We start from the raw sequence: 26,668 nt of genomic DNA on the forward strand, positions 1-26,668 counted from the left end.
AGGATTTAAAGAGACTACCTAGATGCCTCCAAAGAAACCAGGGACTATTTCTAATGGGAAAGATCTGCAAACCATAGACCTGAAATCACCTGAGATCTACTGGTGTAAAAGCACCAAGATTTTTCTCAGAGTGACCCTGACCGTGTCTGAGCATTATTGGTCTTGCAATTCAGACAACTGTAATTCTGGAAGCAGCAGGATATGAGACTGGACTACCTGCCACACACACACAAATAAAAAAAAAAGAAAAAAAAAAAGAGAGAAGACATATTTTTGTGGTAGTTTCAACATATGCTGGTTTCTAAATTGCATTTCCCACATTTCAGCTGTGCTTCCATGTAGCATTTTACAAGTATTTGGTAAGCATGAAGCTGGAGAAAGATTTCTTAAGGAGTAACCAGACAGAGAGAAATAATGTGCAAACCAAACTTCACCTTTTCCATATTTTGTTCATCTTAACTAACTCAAATACATGCTCATGAGGGCACAGCCGCTTCTTAATATGAATTTGCACAGTAAATTCACCGCTAGCACAGCGAGAGCCATACAGCACAGTATGGGTTACAAATAAACCGTAGTAACAACTGAATTAACCTGAAAGGCCATGCAGAACCACGTGCAAATTCATCATGTATTTTGACTTTGTCTAACCCACCCAAAGCCCAACCAGCTTCCAGCAGATGCCAGTGCTCTAAAAGATAACTGCCACAAATGTTTCCTTTTCCACTCCCAGCGTTTATAGTTGCCTGGGGCCCAAGGCAGGCAAAAAATGCAGGCCCAAGCCAGCTGTAGTTTCTCAGGAAAGCTATACATTAAGGCTGTGTAGTCCACTATTTTATTGCCCTGCAGGACTAAAAATGGGAGATCATTTCTGCTAGAAATAAGAATTCCCAGCTGCCAGCAGGACTCAGCATGCACTTCCAGCCTGGAAAGAAACAAACACATAGCCACAAGTTTATGTCTAAAAATGTTATTTCACCCCATTGCAAAGATTATTATTACTTCTCCTTAAGTCTGTGTAACTGCATTCATGTAACAGAGGTAATAAAAACAGTCAGAGAAATGCAAGTCCTAAAAACTTCTAAAACCTCAAATACATTTTTTTCATAGAAGGTAGCTCTACACATAAGAGGTGATGCTGGGATAAGGAAGTTATTTATCAAGGATGGCCATCAGCGACAAATTTTTTTTCATAACATCATCTATCATGACAGTTGAAATTGCCAGTCATTACCCTCTCCTGATTTGGAAACTAAAGTCGTTGCTTTCCACCGATTCCCCACTGAACATAAAAATGAAATCACTTTTCAGCTCTGCTAGGAAGAACAAATGCAAATTTTGTGAACAAGGAAACTGTAAAAAAAGGATCTATAAAGCACAAAGTTGCTAGCAAGTCAGAGCAGGTTATTATGAGCCAAATCTTTGCTAATACAGAGAAACTCTACTGAACAATGGGAAAAAATAGTATGTATGAGTTCCATCGTGTCTCTGAGAGTAGACGTGCTTTCTATCACACACCACAACAGTCTTTAAGGATTAAAAATGTCGGTCAATATTTCTACGCATTCACTAGATTAGTGTTACAAGAGATACTGGGAAAACTAAGAGGGTTTTTGTACTCAGTACTGATGGTCAGAGATACAGAAAGACTTCATATTTTGGATAAAACAGCAACAACAGCAAAACCACACACTTCTCTTGGGCTTTCCCCTGGCTCTCTGTACAACCACGCTCTCAACCGCATCACTGTTGTGCCCGGCACTGCCCACCCGGAGGAGAGCTGCAGACCTCCTCACCATCCCTGACCTGCCCCATCGCACCACTTCCAATAAATACCCTGCAGCAGCAGCATGGACTTAATGTGTGTGTTTGCTTTCAAAGAAAAGAACTTCCCTGGCCGTTACTGAAGGTCCCGGGTTTCCCTTTGCCAACTCACACAAGCGCAGGGGACATTACTCCACTTGGACCTCTCCGCCAGGCACCAGTTTGCCTGCAAGAAGCACCACGGGAACAGCACAGGAGAGCACATACAAGGTAGGCACAATCCTAAAACAGTCACATCTTAATTTTGGATTATTTTAAGACCTGGGGCATGAAATTATAGACATCTTCTAAACCACCATCAGCTATTTTACTACCCAGAGTATCTTTTCTCACGTGCTTCTTTGGTTTTTGAGATTCCTGCTAAAAACTTGTGCATCAACAACATTCTGCAGAAATAGTGTTGCATGTTGCAGTTGTATTATGCAGATAGCTTTTCCTCTATTGGTCTTTTGTTTTATGTATTTAATATAACTGAACGTCTTTGCCCTGGTGCTAGGCAGAAGACAGAATAAGAGTTTCACCCTTTCTTCAGTTGCCCATTTTATATACTTTTCTATGCTGCCACTTGTTACTGTTTTAGAAGAAATAATCTGTCTTTTGAATCTGTCTTCATACAAGTTTTCCATGCCCTTAATCATTCTTGTCACCTTTTCCTCACTCCCTCCATTTCTGCAGCATTCCTTTGGCGCTGGAGTGACCAGCACTCACAAAAGCCTCAAGCATTGATTTATACTTAATTAACTTCTCAAGCCCTCAAACAAGCAAACAAAATTATTAGTCAACAATGCCTGGAGAGCCATTGGGTTGACCCAGACCTTCAAAAAGAAGCTGAAATTTGGAACAGCTTGCTAAGCAACCCTTCTGTATGTTTTAACTTCACACCCAAGAGCTTTCCAGTGAGGTTAATTAGGAAGTGCAGCTCTTTATTTCACTCTTGTGGGTGACAGTATATATGGAATTTACATGCTCACATTCCCATTTTACTGTACATATTATTTCCCCAGAGTAGAGAAAGAGAAGCTGTATGGCATAATTTCACTATGTAACATGAATTTACATATGTAGACTGTTCTTGCTCCCCAAACTACATTCAGCTCCATCACATTTTTCATCTTATGTGGATAGCCAGCCATTGGCTGCAGTGGCTGTCATCCACTGCAGCGACAGCTCTTCAGCAAATTACAACGTTTCATTCCACATGAGGCATTTTTCTTTCCCAGGAAGCCAGGATGAACTCCAGTTGAAAAGTTGGAAAAAAGTAAAATCCAAGTTTCTTCTCCCCACACCGTCAGAAAAGCAGCAGCATAGTGAATTTTTCCTTTTCATCTTTCCCTTGTTCTTCTGTATTAATAGTTAGTAGGAAAGATCAATATTTCTCTGACATGTGAATATCCTCCCCGATACATCTTTGAAGATTAGGGGGATGTTCAGACCAGCAGTACTAGAAAATGCGTAGGGTTGGTAGTTATGGCTCTGCTGCAGCCCACTTCAAACCACACACCTCTGCTGTTGTCAGACTGCACGACCAAGGAACAGCCTTCCTCCCTGCATGCAATGCCTGTATCTCCCAAGTTAGGTAACGTTTGATGAGGGGAAAGGGAATGATTTTAATCAGCCAAGGTATGCATGTAAACCCAACATCAAAAGTGAGTTTTATCACCATAATGATGAGCTGTTCCCACTTTGGAGGGCACTTCTGAGATCTCTGAGATGCTGCCAGAACATGGTTCTGCAAAGCAGCAGCAGTCCTATGTAAAAGGAAAAAGCAGGAATCATCAAGAAGCCTGCAACTGTTAGCTAGACAGGAAAACAGAAAAACAAAAACTCCACCAAAAATGAATAGGATTTTATCAGTCCAAAATATTAAAAATTTAACAAACTATCTTCCTGATCAAAATCTGCACTTGTTTGGAATGCGGTCATCCCAAGCAAACATCAATAGAACATCGCTCATTTGTCTTTGGTAAAAAGTCTAGAAACTGGTCAGCAAAGCTTAGAGAAAACCTCATACATTTTCTCCTCTGGGTAAGCCACCTACACTAAATTTGATTTTCTCCAGTTGAAATGCTATTGTCTCCCACCCCTCTCCAAATTAATTTTGGTTGTTTCAAGGATTTAACTTCTAGGAGCATCCTTTTACAGTCTCCCTTCTTCAGTCTTGGTTTGGTTATTTGGTAAGAATACAAGCGACAAAAACTGGATCTTCATGCTGAAAGCTGAGAACCTGAACTGGAATATGAAGAGCTGCAGGAATGCCCCAGCTGACTGACCTACACCGCAGTGACATACACTGGTACTGTGAGAGCTTAGAACCTGTAATAGCAAAAATCACAGTACAAAGAAGTCAGGGGAGTTGTCTCAGTCCTTTATCATACTTTGCTGGTGTGCAGTAAATCACTCAAATTTTCTTTTACAGTTCTCTAAACTGCTAGAAAGTATTTAGATCTCTGTTGTGCATGTAAATACATGAGAAGGCAAATATCTTGGATAGAAGGTCCTCATCCCTGGAGCTGTAGCTTTGTCCCTGTTGAGAGGAACTAAATGAGGCCTCTTGTCCAGCCAACACAAATCACATCCTCAACGCCCAATTCTCTGTAGGTCTGCACACAGGCCATCCATGGGTCCCCCTGCCCTCATGTGTCACGCATGCTCCCGAGGCCACTCGAGACAGCACCTCTCACTTGTGCCTTTGGGAAGATTGGAGCAGTTGAGCAGCATGATGCCAGCAGAGCTCCAGTCTGCTCTACCCAAACTTCTCTTACAGTTTATACCCCAATAAAACGAGCGAAAACATCACAGTCCACTCGGAATACTCAACTTCGCAACATCGCCGCAAGAGCTGGGATTTGACACCTACTTTTGTTCATCTGCCTCACAAAACAGCCAAGTCCGTACGGCTTTACCGAGGTAAAACCTTAGGTGGCTGCCGTCAGCCTCAAACCCTTCACTAAGGCTAAGCACGAACACGCAGCGCAGGAAGGACAAAGATCCCCGAAGCCGAGATCTCGCTGGCTTTCGGCAGGATGCGGAGCTGCGCTGGCAGCACGCTGCTGAGCACAGCACGTCGTCCCTGCCCGCGCGCAGGAGGAGAAAGGAAGGGTCGCTGCATCCCCCGCTCCTCTTCCCTTTCACTGCCCACCGTGTGGGACCGCTGTGCAGGATGAACAGATGTACCCAGAAGAAAGCAGTAGGAAGAATGCTTTTTACGTACCTTACAGCCTTCAGAGAATAAACTACAACCTGTTCCTGCTCGCAGGCAACACGGTCCTGCAAGAACTGACAAACATCATTGACAACAGTTTTTTGTGTACACACAATTAACTTCTACTCTCTTCCAGGGAATGCGACCCTGGTACAAGATCCGTTCTGCAAATAAAAAAACTTTCCAGTTAAAAACTTTAAAAAATATTTTTTTTTCTTCTAGTGCAGCTCTCTGAAGGAATATGAAAGGCTCAGCAAGCCAGATCGCAGTGTTAGCTGCCGAGCGTTCAGCGAATATACAATAGAAGATTGTGTCAAATCTGAAACACGGTAACAGAGCTGCTCCAAAAGAAAAAGGAAAATCCTAAAACAGAAAAAAGGGCAGAAGTGTGTAGCAAAGACAGGCCTGATTATCCTCCACATTACATCAGAAAAAAAATGCCACTGAAGACAGTATAGTTATTCCAGAAAGAAATCGGGACACTTGAGATGATGTACTGCCTGGGACTGCAGATCAAATACTCTCCAGCCCATTAGGCAAGGCTGTGGTTATCTTTGGCTTCTTTATAACATACAGGCGCTGGGACATAATCAATTTACTAGAGGGAGACAATCCATTGTACTTATCCAGAACCAGCCCGCACTCAGCTGGCAAACAGCCCGTGGCGCGGCAGGGATGGGTGGAAGGGGCTCTGAAGCCAGAGCGGGATGACTGGGAGCGGGATGCTCGGGAGCGGGAGCCTGGACCTTAGCAGTCCAGGACGGGAAGTTAGGGCAGATAAAGCAACAGTAACTCTCACCCTCTAAATAGCCAAATTATTAAGAGAACTGCCCAGTGAATGTCTTTTTCTTGGCCTGTGCTAACTGTGCTGAGAAATTGTTTGGGAGAAAGTTGGGTGGCTTGGCCTGAAATGGTGCCAGGACCATTTGAACAATTTACCGGTTTAATTTACCAGGCGAGATGCAGCCTGCAAGTCCAGAGCACCTCCAGCACATTTTCTAAGAAATGCCTGTTTGGGTAAGGATTCTGGATTTCCCAGTAATTAAAAATGAGTCACTAACTTAATTTCCTCTCCTACTATTTTTTCTTAGCATTTTCTTACATTCTAAATACACAGAAATTATACTGCAAGATGCTTGGAGCACGTTTGTCCTTAACGCGAAGCTAAAATACCGTATTCTTTAGACAGGGAAAAAATAAACAAGGTTGGGTAAGAGAAGAGGGTTGACATCACCTTCTCTCTGCCACTTTGCACCAGTCCTATGCAGATAAACAGCCACCTACTTGAAAAAGATGGTTTCTATTACTCAAACTTAAACCCACATGGCACCTTCTCATCCAAGCACTCCAGGAGATGCATATATATCCATTTTCCTTCCATACCTGCAAAAAACCTCTCTCTCCACCTGCCCGCTCTAATGTAAAGAGTGTTTTACTCCAAAGTGCTGCTGCACTGCCACTGCCGCAGCAGCCCAGGACCTGAGCTGCGAAGATAAAACCTGCTCTGGTCAGGGCAAGTCCATTTCTCCAACACTGAGTAATTGACAAAAGTTCTTTTCTTAAATAGGAAAAGCGTGGAGGAGAGCCATTCGTAACAAGCCCAATAAACCTCTCTCATGCAGCCAGCGTGGTCCCCCCGGGGCTGCCCCGTTGCCAGATCCGTGCGTGCTGGAGCAGTGGGCAGGGGAGGGGAGGAGGCGATGGATGGGAGAGCACTGCTCATCGCAGACGGACACGACAAGCTCAAACGCAGATTTCCTGAAGTGCCCTCTGAAATCTGTGCCATCGAGGTTCAGCACTTAAGATGGGCATTTCTCATTAAGCAGTATTTTGAAGTTGATTTTAAAACCTATTTATTTATTTATACCCCAATTTATCAAACAGGCATGTTTGATAAATTACTGCTGATTTATAAATTCATACAGTATTTTGAAATGCTGTTTTGAACATCACTACCATTTAACTCAATTTTATGGCTACCACAGGAAGCAAGGTTAGGGAATTACATAGTCCACTGCACCACAGGAATTGTGGATTGTTCTGAACACTAATCAGATAAAAAACAGATTAAAAGTTAAATCCATATTTGTACACCTCCTGTTTTGCCTCATTCTGCTTTGGCCATCCACTGTCTGACTTCAACAAAGTGCTTAAATGTAAGGTAAACTTTCTTCCAATCCCCTTAAAACACTCCCCACTTCTTTTTCCTCTCCCATTATTGCTATGCATGACCGTTGTGTAGAATACGTGTTTTGTACAATGTGAAAACTGTCTCACCTTAAAGTACAGTGGTTTATGTAACAACATGACTTACGATGTATTTGCAGGTTCCTGAGAATTTCTTTTAAGACAAAATTCTAATTAAAGATAAAGTTGTTCACATAAGACACAATAAGTAGACTGAAATGGACAAGAACAACTCTTCTAATGCATGTGCCTCCCTGCATATGTGTTATTACAAACAATTACAGTTTGTCCTGTTGCTTTACATCATCACGTGAGATGATCTTTTTTTTCTCTTCTAATAAGGACACAGGAAAAGAAAAGATTAAAAATGCGTTAAGTCCTTTGTTTTCCCAGAAGAAAACACAAGCAAGCCCTTCATAGCATTCAGCTTTAAGGCAAAATATTCATCTATCCAAAATCCTTACTAAATGTATTCCTGACTGAAATGTTTACTAAATACTCATGTGCTGAATACACTTTGTCCTCAGTGATATCTTTTTTGCTTAAGTGTAGTGAGGGTCCTCGAAAATGAAGTTTTACATAGATAGGAGGTAATACTTTATGGTACTGATTATCCCCAGTTTACCAGCTTTCTTTGGTCCCAATCCTGATGTTAATTGGAATATTACCGAGAACTTGATAAATAGGAACTGCGAAATTTTCCTTTTTTTTTTTTTGTTCCATCTCACTTAGCTCACAAAATTCCATTTTCTAAGGAGTTGATACAGAGTATTACTATAACGTTAAGGTCTAATACTATAATAACAAGTTTGCTGATGAAAGTCAGTCTAGAGTGTAAAATATGAAGCTGTATCAGAGGTAATGAATTATCTGTATTTAAACACACAAACCAGGCATGATGGTAAGTAGAGAGTATGTTTCCAGCGGATTCTTTCAGTTGGAGGCTTTTAAAATATTTGCAGGAAAATATTTATTCTAAGTGTCGTGAATACTGTGTTCTTAACATCTCTAATAAAAAATACCAGCAGGATGAAATTCATAAAAGCACAGAGAAGTTCTTAATGGCTTTGAATCCAGAAGGATCATGTAATTAATCAGACTGTATTTGACAAAGGAATATATAATTTATATATAATATAATACATGTAATAATGTAGAATTTAACATATAATTTACAATTATATGCCTGCCAAATCAAGTTATTTGAACAAGTTTTTAAAAGAGCTGATGATGTAATCCAGCTGCGCTGACAGCGCACAGCTAACGTAACCTTGAGTACTTCAGGCAGTTTAAGAAGGAGCTTCATTGTAAACTGTTTGGTCTTTGCCCCCTTGCTTTTTAAAGGAAGTTCTTTTGGCTGAGATGAAGGAAAATTAAAAAGAACGTTATTGACATAAAATATTAAAAGGCAGGCTTTCTGAAGCCAGCTTCAGTGCATTTTAACTTTTGGCTTTAAATTCCATTATGGGCAATGTTTTGCAGAGCATTATCAGCGATGCAGAAGACCATGCTCATAGGAAAGTTCTGCAGCGCAAAGTATAAAATATGCTGATGATTTAACATCTCGCACAACCCAGCATTCCCCACACGGGGGTCAAAAGCCAGAGTTCAGCTGGACTCACAAATACATCACCCTGAATCAAACAGAGCATCCCTAAATAGTAGCAGTCACTAACATACACTCATTACATTAATAAATTGCTCGCTAATGGGAGCAGTGACAAGTAAGATGTGCACTTAGTGGCCCTGTTTGCAGCCCGCCCCCGACGTCTGAATGCCCGTTTTTCTCTGGGTTATGTTCTAAAGGCTTCAAAGTGCACGAAGAAAATCTGCTCAGCGTTGTGAAATAAATCAAAGAGTGTCTGCTGAAAATTCCTAAAACGCTTCTGCCCTAATCTCCTGGACCAGAGAGTGGGCTTGCAGAATGCTAAACTTGCTTTTCAAAGAAGATCAAAGCAACACGAGCAACAATTAAAAACACGGGTGCAGGTGTGCGCATGCGCAGGGGCACCGCAGAGGCAGGAGCAACCTCTTTTTAGTCATCCCCAAATGCGAACGCTGACTTATCTAATCATTACATGTGCGATTTGAAAGGACAGGAGACGTGTTTAAAAGGTATACAAAAATTGCCCGCCTTTGTACAAAATGTGTTTTATGCACACGCACCACTTTACGAGATACACCATTTCCATTAATTTTGAGAAGCTCCTTGGCCACCCTCTGATCAAACCAGCCTGTCATTTTGTCCTGTAGCCATTCAAAGATAAATGAAGTTGCAATTCTGTATCTACCCTTCCTCCTGTTACTTAGTCTTTCAACAGGGTTTAGCCTCCCAGACCTTACTTCTAACACTTTAAGGCCAGCTGCTTGCCTTACCCAACACCTGGAGAACCAGTTACCTCTCCAAGGGGTACGGGGCCGTCTGGCAGCGCATGACGGGCACCGCGGAGATTTTATTTGCCTGCTTCAACTTCTAAACAGTATTGGTTGTCCTGCCTAAGACCGGTCACTTCTGCACGCACTTACACCACAAATACTCGTGTTAGTAGGCGAGCGTGCTTACACAAGAAGTGCTGGTGCTAGCAGGTGAGTGACGTTGCATGACAGGCGCTACGCCTCCGGTGCGGGGGGAGGCTCAGCAGCCAACCTGCTATTTCCCTGACAATACGGTTTGTCTGTTTTCCCCTTCTCAAGCTGGTATTTCACTGCACAAATGAGAAGGGGGGGGGGGGGGGGGGGAAGCAGCTGTGGGAAAAAACTCTTCGAAGTTCACAGGGTGAGTAGGGAAGGAGTAAAACCCTGAATGAACTCTCCTGGCTGAACTGGGTTAGGATGAAAAATGCTTCTGCTAAATGTTGAAAATTTAGGTCAGTCTTGTTTATGTGCAGATATAAACCGCTGACATTTTGAGAAGCACGTGAATCGAAGTGGTATTTCAGCGTTCTCTTTCAATCACATTGGGCCACCAGGCCCTTTTACACTGACCAACTTCTCCCCCTTCAAATTAAAGAAAATAAATCTGAATTGTCACTTAAGCTGTAAGCAGCAACATATTGGAGTGTCGTGCTTTAAAGTCTAGTGGCAGCAGCTGCTGAAATATTCCGTATTTTTAAAATACACCGAGATAACCGAGTAGATACTTGGGAAACATTTAACAGAAGAGAACAAAGTAGGTACAATTTTGAAAGCTATCTCTGCTTTTTTCTTCCCCCGTATTAATACGGGTTACATTATTCCCCTATGAGTATCAGAGAAGATGAGGAAAAAGATAATTGATGCTTTTCTGAGACCTAATTGATGTTATCCAAAACATGCATCACACCAGATACCCATTACATTTAACACAGCTCAACATAAGGCGATTTTGACGATGCGAATAGGGCTCAATCCTATTTCTCTTCAAATCCACATGAATAGTTTATTATATACAGAGCCAGGCTCAGTGATTCATTTTGATAAAACGCTACTTAGCAGCATCAAAACTGCCTGAGTATTTTGTCTGCCTATACTGGGGCCTCCTACTGCTGCCATTGAAACAAATGGCAAAATTCCCATTTACTTCCACAGGAGGAGAGCCAAGCCCTTAGAAACCTTTGTATTTAAGGAAAAACATTTTTCCTCCCACTCATGACTACAGTTCCCCCGAAAAACCAATGGAAATGTTGAAGAAGTCAGGTGGTTAGGACTGGGCCCAAAGGTCAGGAACAAAGAATATTAATACAGTCCTGCTATTGAAAAACTGAGCAGCATCCTCCAACCGTTGTTGTTTTTCAACAGAAAATGTCACTCTCAGATCTAACTAGGAAGATTTTAAAATATATATAAATCTGGGAAGAAGAAATGAAGCACACATTTCATTTAGTGTCTGGATTACAGATTCTTATTAAACAAACCAGAGCTCATTATAAAATCAATATCAACTTAACCACTATACTCCCAGGAGAAATGGCAAAAAAGGTCACTCCAAGAAATTCAAACAATTTTCCTGCTGGAAGGGCACGATTTTAATTACAGATACTATTAATTAGAGCTGTCAGTAGGAAGATTGTCCTGTTAATTATCACAAATTCAGTTTCAAGTGTGATTTTGGAACCTGGAGGGGTTTTTTTTAAAATTAAGAATTCTTGTATTCACGTTTAATGGAAGAAAAAGACTACCTATCGCTTCTGTGGTTTAAATAAGCCAACAGCAAGTTCCCTTTTAAAACCAAACAAAAATATTTATGGCCACAGTCTCTTTGGCCAACAAAACTGATCAGAGAAACTGCTGGTTTGTTCACACTTTATCCCGGAGGACACTCCTTTTTTCCACTAGAAATGCTCTTGCTCTCGCTCTCTCTCGTTTTGGAAGTCGTTAAATTTAAAGATGTAAAGTTAATTTAAAGATTTTTTTTTTTTTAAGTAAACATTCCACTTAAACTGAAGACCAAAACCATTCCTGAAGACACTAATTGTTACAGAAACATTCATATTATCATTCTGCACTAACATCTCCTTGGACCCTGCCTGTGGAGACGTACTTAATACATTACATCTTTAACATACAAGAGGTACACGCAGATCCCAACTTTGCGAGGAAATATGAGTTTATTCCCGCATGACTCCCAGCTGCCAATTTGAATCTATCTCAGCTCCAGAATACAGAAAGGCCATAATGTCTGCTCCTAAGCAAAACAAGAAGGTAAAATAAAACTTGACAGAAGAGTGCCATTAGCGAGACCCTATGGGTGCACAGCAGACACAGATACTACAGCAACAGCATTTACACAGTCTCGAATTCTTTTTCCTGGTCCCACTCCAAATATTTTGGGACAGCAGACCAGGGCTGTGTGGTACACAACCAGAACACATGCATTCCCACACCACCAACACACCAAGAAATAAGTGCCACGATCTAAAACAAACTTCAGGAAGGTGCAGAGCGTCTCTGCACCCAATACTTTTGAAACTGAAAGAGAAAGCCTGAGGTTTCTGATTTATTTCAGGAAATCTGAGTGCAGTCCTCCCCGTATTACTGGGTACACATCTGCTACCATTGTTCTCCCAGAACCAGTCCTGGTTTACCTCCCCATCTATCAGCATTAGATTTCATTTTATCTGAATAATGGCAGAAGGTGGCAACAGATCGGGTCAAAGGCTCTTTTCATATCAGACCCTGAAGAAGTCGATTACTCAAAAAGAGAGACATCTTCAGATAACCGTGCAATCCATTCCTCATAAATGTTAAAGATTTTTCGTTATTAATAGTGGCAGGGGTGACAGATTATGGATATTAATGTTATTTTCCAGAGAATTTCAATGGCGAGGGCTTCTTTTTTTCCCTTTTTTTTTTTTAATGTTTCTAATTAGGCACGAATTTACAGCAACTCCCAGAATAGCCAAGATTGATACCCAGCAGTAAAAAGCCGCTACGGTGAATCCGCGGGAACACGAACGGAGCGGGGGGGGGACGGACACGCCAGCATCGCAACCAAACCCACCCCCTCGGCTCCCAGTCCGCGGAAGGTCCCCCCCGGGGTGCCCGGCAGAGCCCGGGGGAGCAGGGCCGGAGGAGGAGGAAAGCTTGGAACTTACCTGATAAGCAGCGGGGGCGTCGGAGCCGGCGTCGGCCCCCAGGGCCGAGAGCTTCTCCTTCAGGCGGTGGTGGGCGCGGTGGCGGAGGCAGTAGGCGACCCCCGACGCCGCCAGGACCCCGGCGATGCAGGCGAGGGAGAGGAGGGTGAGGAGGAGGAATTTGGCGGATTCTGCCTCTTCCCCGCGCTGCGGGAGCGGCGGGACGTCGCTTTTCTGCAGGGGAGGAGAGAGAGGCAGCGCCTTGAGTTGCGCGGGCGCGGAGCAAGGGGACCCCCGTCGGGGCGGGGAAGGGAGGGGGGGGACCAGCCGGCAGCGCTAACTTTCGGCCAAGGATGGAGGCGACTGGGCGGGCAGGGACAGCGCTGCTGACATGCCCCCCCCCGCTCCGTCCCCTCCCCTCCCGGCGGCTCGTATTTAACTACCGAAAGGCGGAGGCGGGCGCGCTGCCTGCGCGCAAGCACCGCGGCTCCGCGTCCCCCCCAGCATCCAGGGCCAGGGGCTGCGAGGGGGGCAGCAAGGGAAAATCCGTTGGGTTTTTTTTTTTTTTTCCCTTGGAGTGAAAAATAAAACACGGAACGACAGAGAAGAAAGAAAGAAAAAAAAAAAAGTAGGTGGCGGTCCTTCCTTTTGTCTCTTGTAGAAGGAAAAGGATAAAAAAAGCCCGATAGTTCCAAACTCCTCCAGATTACTATTATTTTTGCAGCAATAGGAGAGAATCCTTCTAGTGCATTTCACTTGTCTCCATGTGCTAAAAAGTTGTACAATAATTTCCCCTCATTAGCTTCATTATAAGCTATATTAGCAACAATTAAAAACGCAACGTGAAAATGAAAAGACCAGGCGCGCAAATTGCAGCAAGACTCATTTGGCCTGCATTCCCCCTTTCACAATTACCAGGGAAATGAATTGAAAAGCACGCCCCTGCCTCAGTCCTGGTTGCTACAAGATGAGAACAATTAGCAAACTCCTTTCCACCACCTAATTTCGCGTGGTAACAAAATGGATTTTTCCCCATGAATGCCTAGCCGGCCTATTCATTATCTCTCCTCTATTAGTAATTTTCTGCTCCGTATTCAGCTAGCCAGCTCTTAATTTCCTCCTGTCTCGCAGTGTACACAGTGGCTCTTATGTCAGGCCCGGTCCATTTTTATCTTGTAATCATAAAGGCCACCAAAGCAATTATCGCTGGTCTTGACTGTAAAAGCTTGTCATTAATTAGCCTCCTTGCCTTCAGTGCTGCGGATTAGCCGGGGCTGAGGCTGAGTTAATGGAAATGCAGGTTCAGTAAGACTCCCGGATTTTCTTGCCTGGATGCGCCGAGCGGAGGACGATTGCCGGGTTTGTAAACCCCGGGTGAGTGGGGGGGGGTGTGGGGGGGCGGGCGCAGGGCTTCGCCGAGGCCACGCCGGGGCCGCCCGCCTCCTCCTCCGCCGCCTCCGCGCCCGCGCAGCCACCGCCGCGCCCGCCGCCTCCCCTCCCCTCCCCCGCAGCCGGCCCCTCCTCCAAATCCCAACAGCCACCAGGAGGACGGGGCTGCCTCCCCCCCTACCCCCCCAACCCACATCCCACCGCCCGCCCCCCGCCCCAGCCCCGGGGGGGCTCCGGGGCCGCCTCCCCGCGCCCGCCCCCGACACCCCCAGCCGCTTCCCCGCGGCCGCAGCCGGGCACCTGCCCCGCTCGCACCGGGAGGAGCAGCACCGACGGCAGCCGCCGCCTGCTCGCAGCTCCCGCCGCCTCGGCCCTGGGGGCCCCGGGGGCGGTGGGGGGGGATGTCTGTGTGGCTGGGGAGGGGGGTGAAGGGCTGCTGCGCTCTGCCATTAGCATCTCCGTGAAAGGCCGCCGTCCCCTCGGGGCCAGAGGTCGCAATCTGCATCTAAATAGGCAGCTCCCGCCAAAGTGCCGGCGCCCCCTCCCCGAGCGCTGCGCCCCGGGACGGTTAATCCGCTTCGCCGCGGTGTTCGGCCTCCCCATCGGTGAGGCAAGGGACGAGCCGCCCCCCGGTCGGGACCCCCCGCTCCCCCCCCGGCCGCTTCCCTCCGCCCCGGAGCCCGGCTGCGCCGCCGGGAATGGAAGAGGCTGGGCGGGCAGCTTGGGGCACCGCTCCCGAATCTCCCGGTGCTCTGCTTTCGCCACCGGGGTTTTAAACGGGTTTCCTTCGCCGGTTGCCGCACAAGCACCCGGGGAAGGGGGCTATGCGGGAGAAACAATGAAAGTGATGGCAGCGAAGTGCTGTCGAATGCCCCGAGTAAACACGGGGGAGAGAAAGAACGTGCTGCCCTTGCCCCCCCCCGCCCCCGCGGTTTCGGCGATGTGAGAAACAACTTTGCCAGGCAGTTTTCCCCGCAGAACCGGGGCTGCCCTTAACAAAAGACCCACTCGCCGAGACACCCCGCGCGTCCCCAGCGCCCGGGGACGTGAGACACGGGGAAGAGTTAGAAACCTGCCGGGGTGGGGGTGGGGGTGTTTCGCGTTCTTTACACCTCGGGAAGCATCTTCCGTGGGGACCCAGCGTCTCCCTAGCGATGGGTTTGCAAAAAATCCTACACGTCTGGGGGGAACCGACGCCGACGCCTGCCCCGACCCTCCGTGCCCGGGAAGGGGATGGCGGCCCCGCAGCGGGAGGGAAGAAGGGGCGGAGGGGCACGGCCGCCCGGCGGTGCCCGCCACCTCGGAGCGGCTGATGGGGAAGGGAGACCGCTCCTTCCACCCCCCGCCTCACGGGGAGCATCTCCGGAGACGCTGCCGTCGGGGCCCGGAGGGTTCCCCTCTCCTCTCCCTGCCTCCGGGGGTGGTGGGGGGGCTTGGTGCTTAGGTCCACCTCGGCCAGCCCCCACGCCTGCCCCGCGCAGCACCCCGGCATCAGTGATCGCGTAAAGCCCCGAGTAAAGCCGGCGGCGAAGCCCCGCCGCCCGGCTCCGGTTGTAGCTCCCGGTCCGGCACCGGCGCCGCTGCCGGGCGCCGGGCTGGGGACAGCCGGGGCCGCAGAGGGCAGCGGGACCCGGTACCCCCCCCCCCGCCCCGGGCGCGTGTCGTCAGGAGACCTTCAGGAAACTGCCCCCAAGTCAGCCGGAGAAACCCGCTGCCCTTTCATCCTGCTTGATGTCTGACCAAACATCGAATTATGAAACCGGTAAAAATTAATCCAACGCGTTAGTTACCAGCTCCCCCCCACACTCCCAGTCAGGAGCACAGATTTCCCCACCTCACCTAAACCCCTGATTCTTCCCTGCAATAAGGCCCCAGCCTGAAACAGAGCCCAGGGTTAATTAGAGGCGTCCTGTCAGACTTGACTTGAAATTGAAAGGAAAATGTTTAAATATTTATGAATTTGACATTTACAGTCGGATGTCTTTTAAAGCAGAACACCTCTCCCTGTGCTGGTTGGGGCTGCCATGGTGCGTGTGCCTGGGGTGGAAGGGGAAAAATAGCTGTTGCATAACAAGAAAAACAAATCACCTGCCCCCCCCCCAGCTTAACAAATAAATAGACCACATAAATTACACGTAATTAAATATTAAACTCAGCTACATGTAACTATGCATTTTTTAAACTTTATATAACAGAATATATTGACATTCCTCTGAATGATTTTCTCCTTGAAAATTGTGTAGTATCACAGAGTCCCCATGAAGGAAAACCAACTAATGCCTAAATGGATGGCTTAGGAAGTGACTCTAAATACGGAGGCTTTGGAGATGTTCAGCCAGTCTTTACTTGCTTTGAAACGGCCCGGCCTGAGCTTAAATGCTAGAAGGCGAAGAGTTACCCTGTCTCAGAACAACATTACACCTACCACTTAGACTCAACAGTGTTTGCTTGAAGTACACCACTTCTGTGAGGGCTTGTGGTTGTTTCTTTGTTTTTTTCTTTTTAAGAGGGAAGAAAAAATGCTTAGGATCTGATCTCATGTAGGCTTTCCCAGTCCCTCGACAGAACACATTTTATATACACCCAAAAGTGAGTCAGTAACTAGAGCAGCCACAACGCTGGAGTCACAAATCACTGTTCTAATCAAAGAGCAGCGTCCCGTTCCGCGGTGTCATCCCATGATGCAGCAGAACAGCCGACATTTCAAACGAATTCCAGGCAAATGTCAGTAAATATTTAATGTACGCTTTCATGTAAATAAGTTCTCACACCTATGTTGGAAGTGTGGGAGAAAGTCTTTGTAAGAGCAGAGAGGAGCTCCCCATGCAGTGATGTGAAAGCTCACCTTCCAGATGTCTCAGCAGAATTACACTTCATTATTTCCTTTAGGACACAGGGCCCGATTCTGGTCCTTGCTAAAGCAAAACTCTAACTGAAGTTGAGGTTTTGTTTTGCTTCATAAATTTAAAAAGATCCTCCTGATCTAAAACCCAGTTTGCCGGTTGCTGCACCCAACCTCTCTTCCAGTTTGCAAAGGAAAAAGCACTACAATTCATTTTAAAACAATGTAACCTTATGATTTTTTGCAATTTTTGCATGCCTTGATTTTTACATTTATATTACACAGTTTTGTTTTGGAGCAATAATTAAAAAATGCAGATTTCTTAGTAAACAGGGGCAAAAAGAGGAACTTCAGAATATGATTTGTTTCAAAATATTAGAACATTAAAAAACCCAAGAGGTGCTATTTTTAATTTGGAATTCACTATAGAATCTAATAAATGAGAGAAGTGAGGCGGAAATAATCATGTATTAATTCTGTGCATTACAAAATCTTTTCAGAAGCTATTATCAGAGCAAGAGGCATTGTGGTTTGGATTCAGGGTGGGAGAAATCCTTTGTGCAACTGAAAGCTATTGTTCCTCTGTGCAGATGAAATTGTACTTGCAAATCTGCCATTCAAGGAGGGAAAAAAGTGCCTAGGCAGAAGAAAAGAATTCTACAAGAAAATCATTATTCTTAAACACAAACTTCACTAAAATAAGTTTTAGTTCATTGGGCTTTTTTTTTTTAACAGGATCCTTTGCTGATAGTCGCAGCTACAGACATTAAAACAAACCATAAAGGATACGTGTATTATTTCCTTAATATAGAAAGCTTGAAGAAAGGGATGTGTGTGGGTGTGTATGGAGAGAGAGAGATATATAATATGTATTCATATTATGTCTGTGTATGTCTGCTCACCTAAATAAATCTAAACTTAAATTCACTTGTAGTAATTTCCCTCTGTAAGGTTATCTGAGACATAGGTTGAGATACACTATGCTGGTTAAGTTTTGATAGGTTACTAGAAAACCAGGGAAACACTTCACATCAGGAGGAGCCTGGCTACCCTATTCTGTTCCCAGGAAACCTACAGATAAGATTTTTTTTCCTTTAGCAAAATAAGAAAGCAAAACAGAAGGGAAAGCAGCGTCTCCCTCCGTTTTGATTCCTGCTTCTCCTCCCCTGCTTTGCACTCCCAGTCAGGTTGGACTGGGGCAGCAGGGCCTGGGGATGTTCACCTTCAGTGCACATAATGTTCCTCGTGTTCAGCACCGCGCTCCCGGGCTGTATGGTCTGGGCTACTTGTCGGGGTTTTAAGGTACTACTTTTAGAGTTAGTAAGAGATTTCTGGGGCAGCTATCCTCTGCCTCCCTCTTTACACCACCACCCCCAGCCCCCCCGCCCCGGGAAAGCTCGCCTGGTGCCAGGATCACTTTCAGCAAATGTCAGTTCATCACCTGAAATGAGGTCAATTTAACGCTTTTACTCGGGAGGATGAAATCGGATGGGAAGGTACTTTTTGCTTCTTTTAGGGGTCGGAAAGATTAGACAAATCGACAAACACAAAAGGCAGATGGATTTCTGGGAACTGCAGCTTATTCAAATCACTGAGAAAGGTCACTGCAAGAGCCACAGATCTATTCATCTGTAGGGGTACAATGATCTTTCCGCAACCTTCAACACCACAAAGCACTCTGGAGCGTCTCTATACCTTTTAGTAGGATTAATACCACGAACAATGACTGAATACAATCAAGAATTCAGTGAGTTCAAAGATCCCTTGATCAACAGTAGATACTTTCTTCTGGCTTCCTAAAGGCAAACAGAAGTGAAGTTTCTGGTTAGAGTTACAAGAAATTACAGCTATTATCCTGAATCCCACTACAAGGTGACGCTGAAATGCCAAAATGTCCAAGAACCCCAAAGCGGTTTGTGGCGTGGAAGGAATAAGGTTGCGAAAGAGGAAATTTAAAGAGCTTCAAGATTTTCCTGAGGATCCAGATATTTTTTTAAGTCAGCTTTTTAGTTAAAGCATACGGCACAAAAGCCTACAGCGTCACCGAGACGCCGCAGGGATAACGCACGCCTCGGGAAACCGGACAGCCACATCCATGCCTGTGGAGGAGGTAGGTGAGCCGGGGACGGAGGAGCGCGGCCCGTCCTGCCCAAAGCGGCACAGCGCGCCTCCGGGATGCCAGCAAGGAGAGGAGGGCGTGGAGACACCACGGTGAAGAAACTTCCATTCCCATCTCTAAGAACTCGGGAGCAATGAGGGGAAAGCAGCAGAACGGGAGCACCGCGAAGCAGGTTTCCTCCTCGGCCCGGGCTTTGTAAGCCAGAGTGAAACAGATAAACAGAGGGACCCAGCGGGTCGAAGTCCCAAAGCGCCAGAGCCCGAGCCAAGAGGACGGCCAGTGATAGCTGAGCTTAATCAAGTATCTTCAGCAAGCAAGACAAACACAAGCGGTACTGCCAGCGCTGATCTAATGCTGATGCTGAAGGCACATAATTTAGGGATTAGATAAAGCGCCCTATAAACCCGAGTGCCAACAAGCGAACCGTCGCTCGGTAACACGCTGGCCGAGCCGGAGGCCCCGTCGGCGGAGCGGCCGCCCCGTCTCGCAGGGAGCCGGGTCGGGGCCCCGCGGCTCCCGGACCGCCCCCGCTCGGGGACGGGGCTCCGGCGGCCGCCTCCGCGCATCCTCCGCGGGGGGGACCCCCGTCCTCGGGGCCCCCAGCCGTGAGCCGGCCGAGGGCAGCGGGAAGGGAAGGGCCGGTCCTCGCCCCGCCGGGCCCGCCGCCCCCTCCCGCCCCTCTCCTGTTTGACGGCCCCGAGTCCAGGGGCAGCCCGGGGCCACCGCTGAGCCGGGGCCGCCCGGGGCTTTCGGAGCCGCGGCCGGGGGCCCGGGGGGAGGCGAAGTGGCCCTCCCTTCCCTCCCGCGCTGCTTCGCGGAGACCCGGCCCGGCCTCGACCGACGGGGCGGGCGGCGGCTGCCCCCCATCCCGCCCTCCCCCAGACCCCGCTCCTCCGCCCCACGCGGCGCACACGGCTCCCACGCGAGCCCTGGCCGGGCCGCCACGAAACACGCCGCTTCCCCCCCCCCCCACACTCCCACCCCCTCCCGCCCCGTCCTCCATCGCATTTACCTGCTGCCATGGCGCCGCAGCCGGCGTGCCGGGACGGGCTCCTCCCTGGGAGGGCTCAGCGCACCTCGGCGGGTTCTAGCAATCCTCCTCCGGTGCCAAAACTCCCCCCACACACACACCCCCCCCCCCGCCTCCCAGCCCCCCGGCTCCCCCCCACTCCCCTCCTCAGCGGAGACAAAGGCGGCGGCAAGCACAAGCGCTCCTCGCAGCCCGCAGCCGCCTCCCGGCTCGGCTCGGCGGGGCGGGGGGTGGGGGGGAACCGGCGTCCCCCCCGGCAGTCCCCGCGGGGCGCGGGCGCGGGTGGAGGATGCCGGCGCGCCCCGGCGCTGCCCTCCTTATATCGGGCGGGTGGCAGCCCCTGCCGGCTGCCGCACATGGCCCATCCACCGGTTGCTATAGCGATGCCTCCCCTCCACATGTTGCTGGCAGCAATTGGCTGAGGAGGTCTGGGCTGTTCAGAAACCCTTCGCCGGAGTGAGGCGGTGAATGGACACGGGCTGTGTCACTCATTTTGGAAAAGCTGTTTGGGGTTTCTGTTGTGGATGGGGGGGGGGGGTTGGGGTTGGGTTTTGGTGGGGTCTTGGGGGTTTTTTTTGGCTGATTTTTTTTTTTAAGCGTCCGCGTCCCCCCTCCCCGGCTGTTTTTTTTTTTTCTTTTTTTTTTTTTTTTTTTCTGGTGCCACTCTTGCAAGATGGAAGCGGAGGGTAGAACAATGACGGAAAGCCAAAAATAAAATCAAACAAGGACAGCAAGGAAAACCTAAAGATCATTTGCATGACAATACAGCAAAGAAGCCCGCAACGTTTCTTCCTGAAAAGACTTTCCTCCGTAAAAAAAAAAAACCAAACAACAAACCCACCACACAGTGCCAAGCAAAGGAGGTCCAAACTTCCCGCCCTCCCATCCTCGTTCTCTAAATAACACGCGAAATTAGGAAGAAGCAGTGTGCTGCCACCAGCCATGGGACAGTGGCGGAGCCCGCTTCGATAAATCACGGCAGGGACTGCTGAGAGCGGCCGCGGGGCCGGGCCGTGCCCGGCGCTGCGCACCCCTAACTCCCACTTAAAGCCGCTTTCCCGCGTGGGTGCCCGGGGCACCACCGACTTCTATAACGGAGCGGAGCCCGCAGTCCTCCTCCTGTCCCCCAAATGACAGCGTGCCGCCGACAAACACGCTGCGGGGGCACCCCCCGAAGCATCTGCCGCCGGAGCGCCCCGGCTGCGGGAGTGGGACCAGAGCGAGCGTGACAAGTGACAGGTCCTTGGGAGGCCCCTTCGGACGCCCCCCCCCGGGCGATGAAGCCCCCTCCCGCTTGCTTCTCCCCATTGTTTCCCGTTACCGCTACGGCAGGGGATGGCAGGCAAGGCAGAGCCGAGGGGGGGGGACACGACACGCACCCCCCTTCACTTGCTCTTTCCCCTTCCCCTCCGCAGACCCCAGCCCCTGCGCCCCCCCCCCGGGCAAAACCCTCCTGAGCCGAGAAAGCCGCAAATCCGGGAGGGGGAGCTGCCCCCCCCACCTCGGGAAAGGACCCCCCCTCTGCCCGGGACAGTGCGGAGGGGGCGGCCTGCGGGGGTGGGATGGGGTGGGATGGGATGGGATGGGATGGGATGGACGGGGCTCCCCGCGGCTGTCCCGGTGACACTGCAGCAACCCCAATGTAGTTTTTCCTTTCTCCCCCCCCCGTCCCCCCCCCGACAGTATTCATCCTCCCAGCGCCCCTCTGCAGCCGGCGTCTCGGTAAGCACACGGGCCTGGCCGGGAAGCCAAGGAAGAGCAAGGGCCGCTTGTGTCCCCAAAGCACCCCCCCAACACCACCTCCTTCCCCCCCCCCCCCGCCCAGAGCGACACTTCACTTAAACCTGTAGGACAGCACCAAAAGTGCCATCACCATCCACTGTACAGGGTCCTTCTGCCATATCCAGAAGTAGCTGTGCCAGAGGCTCACCCCCCGCCCCGCCCGCCCCATAACCACCCCCCCACACCGACCCTTCCCGTTTCGGATTGAGGAAGATGCTGTTTACACCAACACCGGGTTTGACAAGAAGGTTTCCGGGGAGAAGAGGTACTCCTCTCGCTCCTACCTGGCTTCTCCTCATGGAAAATCCTTCACGTTCCCACAGATTAACACCACCTTGGCTTCTCCAAACATTTAATCAGCTACATTTTTAGTGCACGGTATCAACTTATTACTTTGTCAGACTGTCAGCCTGATAGCACTTTTCTTCGTCTAATATTATCCTGCCCCGGTAAGAGCCATAGCATACATAATTTGCTCACTAACCTGTATTACTTAAGTTGAAAGATAAATGAACCCGCCAAGAGATTTCATTAAAAGGACACGTGTGTTTGCATATTGATCCTTCTAATGAACTGTCTGAAACTGATAAATACTTCCATTAGCTTTGTAGTTTGTATTTCTTATTTACAAATATATTAATTATCATTTCCTAGGCAAATATTGCATCTTTTCAGAACTGTCAGGTGCTGAATGGGTTGCACATGAAATTGACTGGCCAAGTGTCAAGAGACAGCAAAATACTATTTAAAATACATCATCTTTTAACAGGGAGAAAGTGAGAAATTTGAGAAATTTGTAGTGAAGTTTAAAATACTTTTCATTTTTATGTAATTTTCATTACACCTATCATGTGATAAATACAACCTTTGAAGGGATGGCAAATATCTGAGAGGGTTACATCACAGGGAAGAAATTATTTAAACATAGGTTATTTAATGTGCTATTCACTAAAAATGTAGGAAGTCTTGCAAGATAGAAGAAATAATTTTCAATAGTTTACTAATTGAAAACTTAAAAACTGTTTCTAATGTTTTCATAGTACTGTTACTCACAGCCCTTATTTGTGAATCAGCTTATTGGTACTTGATAAAACCTCATTTTCAATCGAATAACTTGCATTTAGGTGATCTAAATACATTTTCTCATATGATTTAATGCATTTGTACATGGGAAAACAAAAAAAACCTGACATCAGCAGCATTTCATTACAGAATTTCTAGGAAGTTTCATGTCTTTTTCTTGGAAAACATTTAGAATCGAAAGTAAAAATGACTTTGAGGCAGTTTCTTTGGTTCTAGCGCATCTAAAATACCCATATTTTGAAGATCCGCATTAACATTCATCCAAATTCAAGAGCTGTCTTTGAACTGCGCCTAAACTCAAAATATTCTGAATCTTGCAATTTCAATGAGAATGATGCTGAAACATATTTCTAGCTTGCGCAGAACAAAATTCTTGTCTGACAACCAGCAATATTTGTCAGGACTCCCTAAAAATCTGTTCTTCATAACTGGGTGCTGAAAACCCCACTGACCTTTTTGCCTTGATTTCTGACAACAGATCTGTTTGCAGTTTTAAGTTTAGTCACTTCTTTCCGCAAATGCATGCACAATATATAGCATGAAATAGATTTTCATTCTTTTAAAGGATGTATGATAAAGCTAAACCACCATTTAATCTCATTTGTTGTTTTGTTTAAAAGTTTTATCTAACATCCTTTGGAGCCTTGCTCCTTAACTACAAATCCAAGTATGTTGCAGCGGATTTTCCACAGATATGCTATCTGTAAGGATCTTAAAATGAAATTTGAATTTCCTTCACTCCTATGAACAAAAAATCTTTTCCAAATATTAACTTCCTATACACATTTTTTCAAATTACCATAACTTTAGGAATACATGTATTAAGAAGGAGACAGAGCCCCCATCTCTTGAAACCACCATGCCTTTGTTACAAATAAACCCAACACCTAGGACCATAATTTGAAAATGGAATTAGCAATATTTTAACCACTAGACTTCACTGAGTTTTATGTCTTATCTTCTCATGCTCATCTGTGAAGATCAACACCAGACACTTTCTACTTCCAAGTAAATTCTAGAGCTCTTAGCTTTATTAAGAAAATGATTTCATTCTGGCTAAGATTTGAATCTAATTAATCTGTCTTGCAGTTTAAAAATGATAACTAAATTCAAGCTGCATACTATTCTTCAGAGACAGCTTAAAATATTAATTAAGTAAAGAGTGCATTTTCCATTTATTTTAATTACATTAATACAGTTTCAATAAATAAAATAGTTCTATGCTTCATCAAATCAAACAAACTTGAATGCAAATTTTTCTATTGATTAGTTCTCTGTTCACATTGGCCCTTTTGACTGTTTATTTTTAAATAGGAAAGAGATGCAGAAATGTTTGGGGGTTCCCACTAGTGAAATGAGGTCCAACTGTCTGAAAAAGGTCAGCTCAGCCTTCTAGGAGGCTGATAAGCCCTGTAAAAGCAGCATACTGATAACATATTGCTTATAAAGGTAATCAGCGATATAAAACTGGATGCCTTTATAGAAATTTTTAAACAAATGAAGATTTTCTTTTCTCACATTTTTCCAGGTAAATTCAAAAAAAGTATTAGATCTCTCTGATCCACTTGCCTGTGATGCTTACTGATCCACAGACAAAATACTACAAGACAACTGGATGAATTGTGGTTTTAATATTAATTTTAATTAAAGCTGACATGTTCTATATTTGCAGATGAACCTCTTTCTTGAGATAAACCATGGGACAAGACAGAGGCAGTCTTGTTAGTAGTTACATCAAAAAAAGTGTCATTCTACCTAATTCAGTAATAATTCTAGCCTTCAAATATTTGAGCAGCTGCATCAGCTGAAGGAAAACTAAATAGTGAAGAAAAAGTTTCAGAATACCTCAGGAGTCACAGCAGGTGTTTTGAAACATTTTATACATTTCAGAACATTTGAATCTCTTTGTAATTTAGGGCCCAATCCTGGCCACCTCAATCTGAGAAATTCATTATAGATCAACAGAACTAATCAGAATAGCAACCGGAACACGACAGTAAATGTTTTCAGGGTCAGGCTTTATGTAAATCAATGTTCCACAAAAAATACTTGCAATATTGAAACCTTAATTGCATTGTGATTAGGTTTATATGCACAGAATATAGATAAAAATATTAATGTAAGTTTTAACATGGGACTAAATACTGTTATTATGAAAGCCTGATTAAGAAGCTCCTATAAAAATGCCAACTCAAAACCTGTTTAATGGTAAAACATTATGAGAAATGCATGATTTTACACTGTGATCTTGTTATAACAAAATGTGGCTATCATTGAAATGCTGAACTTATTTTACGCATCAGTATTGTGCGTGCCAAGAATTCAGAGAACTGTTAGGTATCAGTTTTCTCTACTGTAACATCAGCAGATTAGGTTTGTTAAAGTGTTATTTTAATATTGTTGTGAAAAGGATATTTATTTCTCCTTTCCTGAGATGAAAACAAACTAGTACAGTTTACATGGGAACAAGTATTTTCAGAATAGTAGTCAGTGCTGCAAATCCTTATGAGATCTTAAATCAAGATGTGGTTTTTTCTGCCTTTGACACAAATATTGCTCTTTCTATCTTATCTTCTAATACTGGTACCCTCAGGACAAACATAGATTACGTTAGAAAATTGTCCTTCATTATATTGATCGAAATTCACTTCCAACCTACCTGAATCTAATGTTAGAACATTTTTATTAGTTTTAAATTGTTTGCATTATAAATTTAAAATAACAAAATGCTTTTCTAAAGAGTTTAAAGTTCTAAAGCACATGGTTTACAAAGTTCTTATGTGCTTCGTACAGTCCCGTTGAGTTTCTTTTCGCACCGACCTCCCATTTCGGACTACAGAGAAAGACCATCTTTGCGGAAAACACAGCAATGCCCCTTCTGAAAACGTATTAAGACAGCATTTAAATTGGTATACAAAGTTTTAACAACTGTCAGAATTACAGACCACTGCCTGACCAACTAAAGTTCATGCACTGGTAGTACTCCTATTTAAGATTTCTGGTTGGTGCTAGCATTGCTGTAGGGTCCCTGAGAAGGGTGTTGCTTTTGCGTTATGACACACAGAAACGGTGGAAGTCTGAACAGTATTAGCAATATCACCAGTAATATTGGTCCTGGAGCTGAGCTTTAATGGATAATTTGGCAAAGATGGCAGACACCCATTAAAATCCTTCTTATACTTTCACTACATCTAATAAAGACACCACCCCCACTCCCACCCTAGTTCCTTATTTTAGAAAGTAATTTGCCAGTGTTTTCCTCTTCTTTTTCTCCTCCTACTGAAGAAATGACAAAACGCCCCTTGATTGGAAGCAGGCCCTTGGTCAGTAAAGCAAGTAGGCACTATGTGTGTGGCATTTTTAATATAACTAGATTCCTGAAAGTATGAACACTTACCAAAAAAAGAGAAAGAAGCCCCTGGCACATGTAGGAAGGAGGATAGAGACTAGATAACTTTCAGGAAGGCCCTTTTTTTCTCTGAGTCACACAAGCATTGAAGAACATTGAAAAAATTGCCTTTTCTGGCTTTGGAAACAGGAAGGTGACTACATCCGTTTATGCAACCACAAGCTATAAAACCTAGATAAATAATCATGTGTGACAGCATGCTAAAATGAATGTATCACACAGTCATTTTAAAAATACGTGCTTTAAATT

The 26,668-nt window shown here is 46.0% G+C and overlaps 1 protein-coding gene across 1 annotated transcript in view; it reads right to left on the bottom strand.

Moving 5' to 3' along the window:
* Window positions 1-26,668, bottom strand: part of PTPRN2 (protein tyrosine phosphatase receptor type N2) — a 662,435-nt gene that overhangs the window by 92,241 nt on the left and 543,526 nt on the right. The window contains 1 exon segment of the mRNA XM_075022535.1: window positions 12,787-12,999. Within this exon segment, the coding sequence (XP_074878636.1) occupies window positions 12,787-12,999 (213 nt within the window).

The sequence above is a fragment of the Buteo buteo genome, chromosome 2 (genome assembly GCF_964188355.1).
Source record: "Buteo buteo chromosome 2, bButBut1.hap1.1, whole genome shotgun sequence".
Lineage (NCBI taxonomy): Eukaryota > Metazoa > Chordata > Aves > Accipitriformes > Accipitridae > Buteo > Buteo buteo.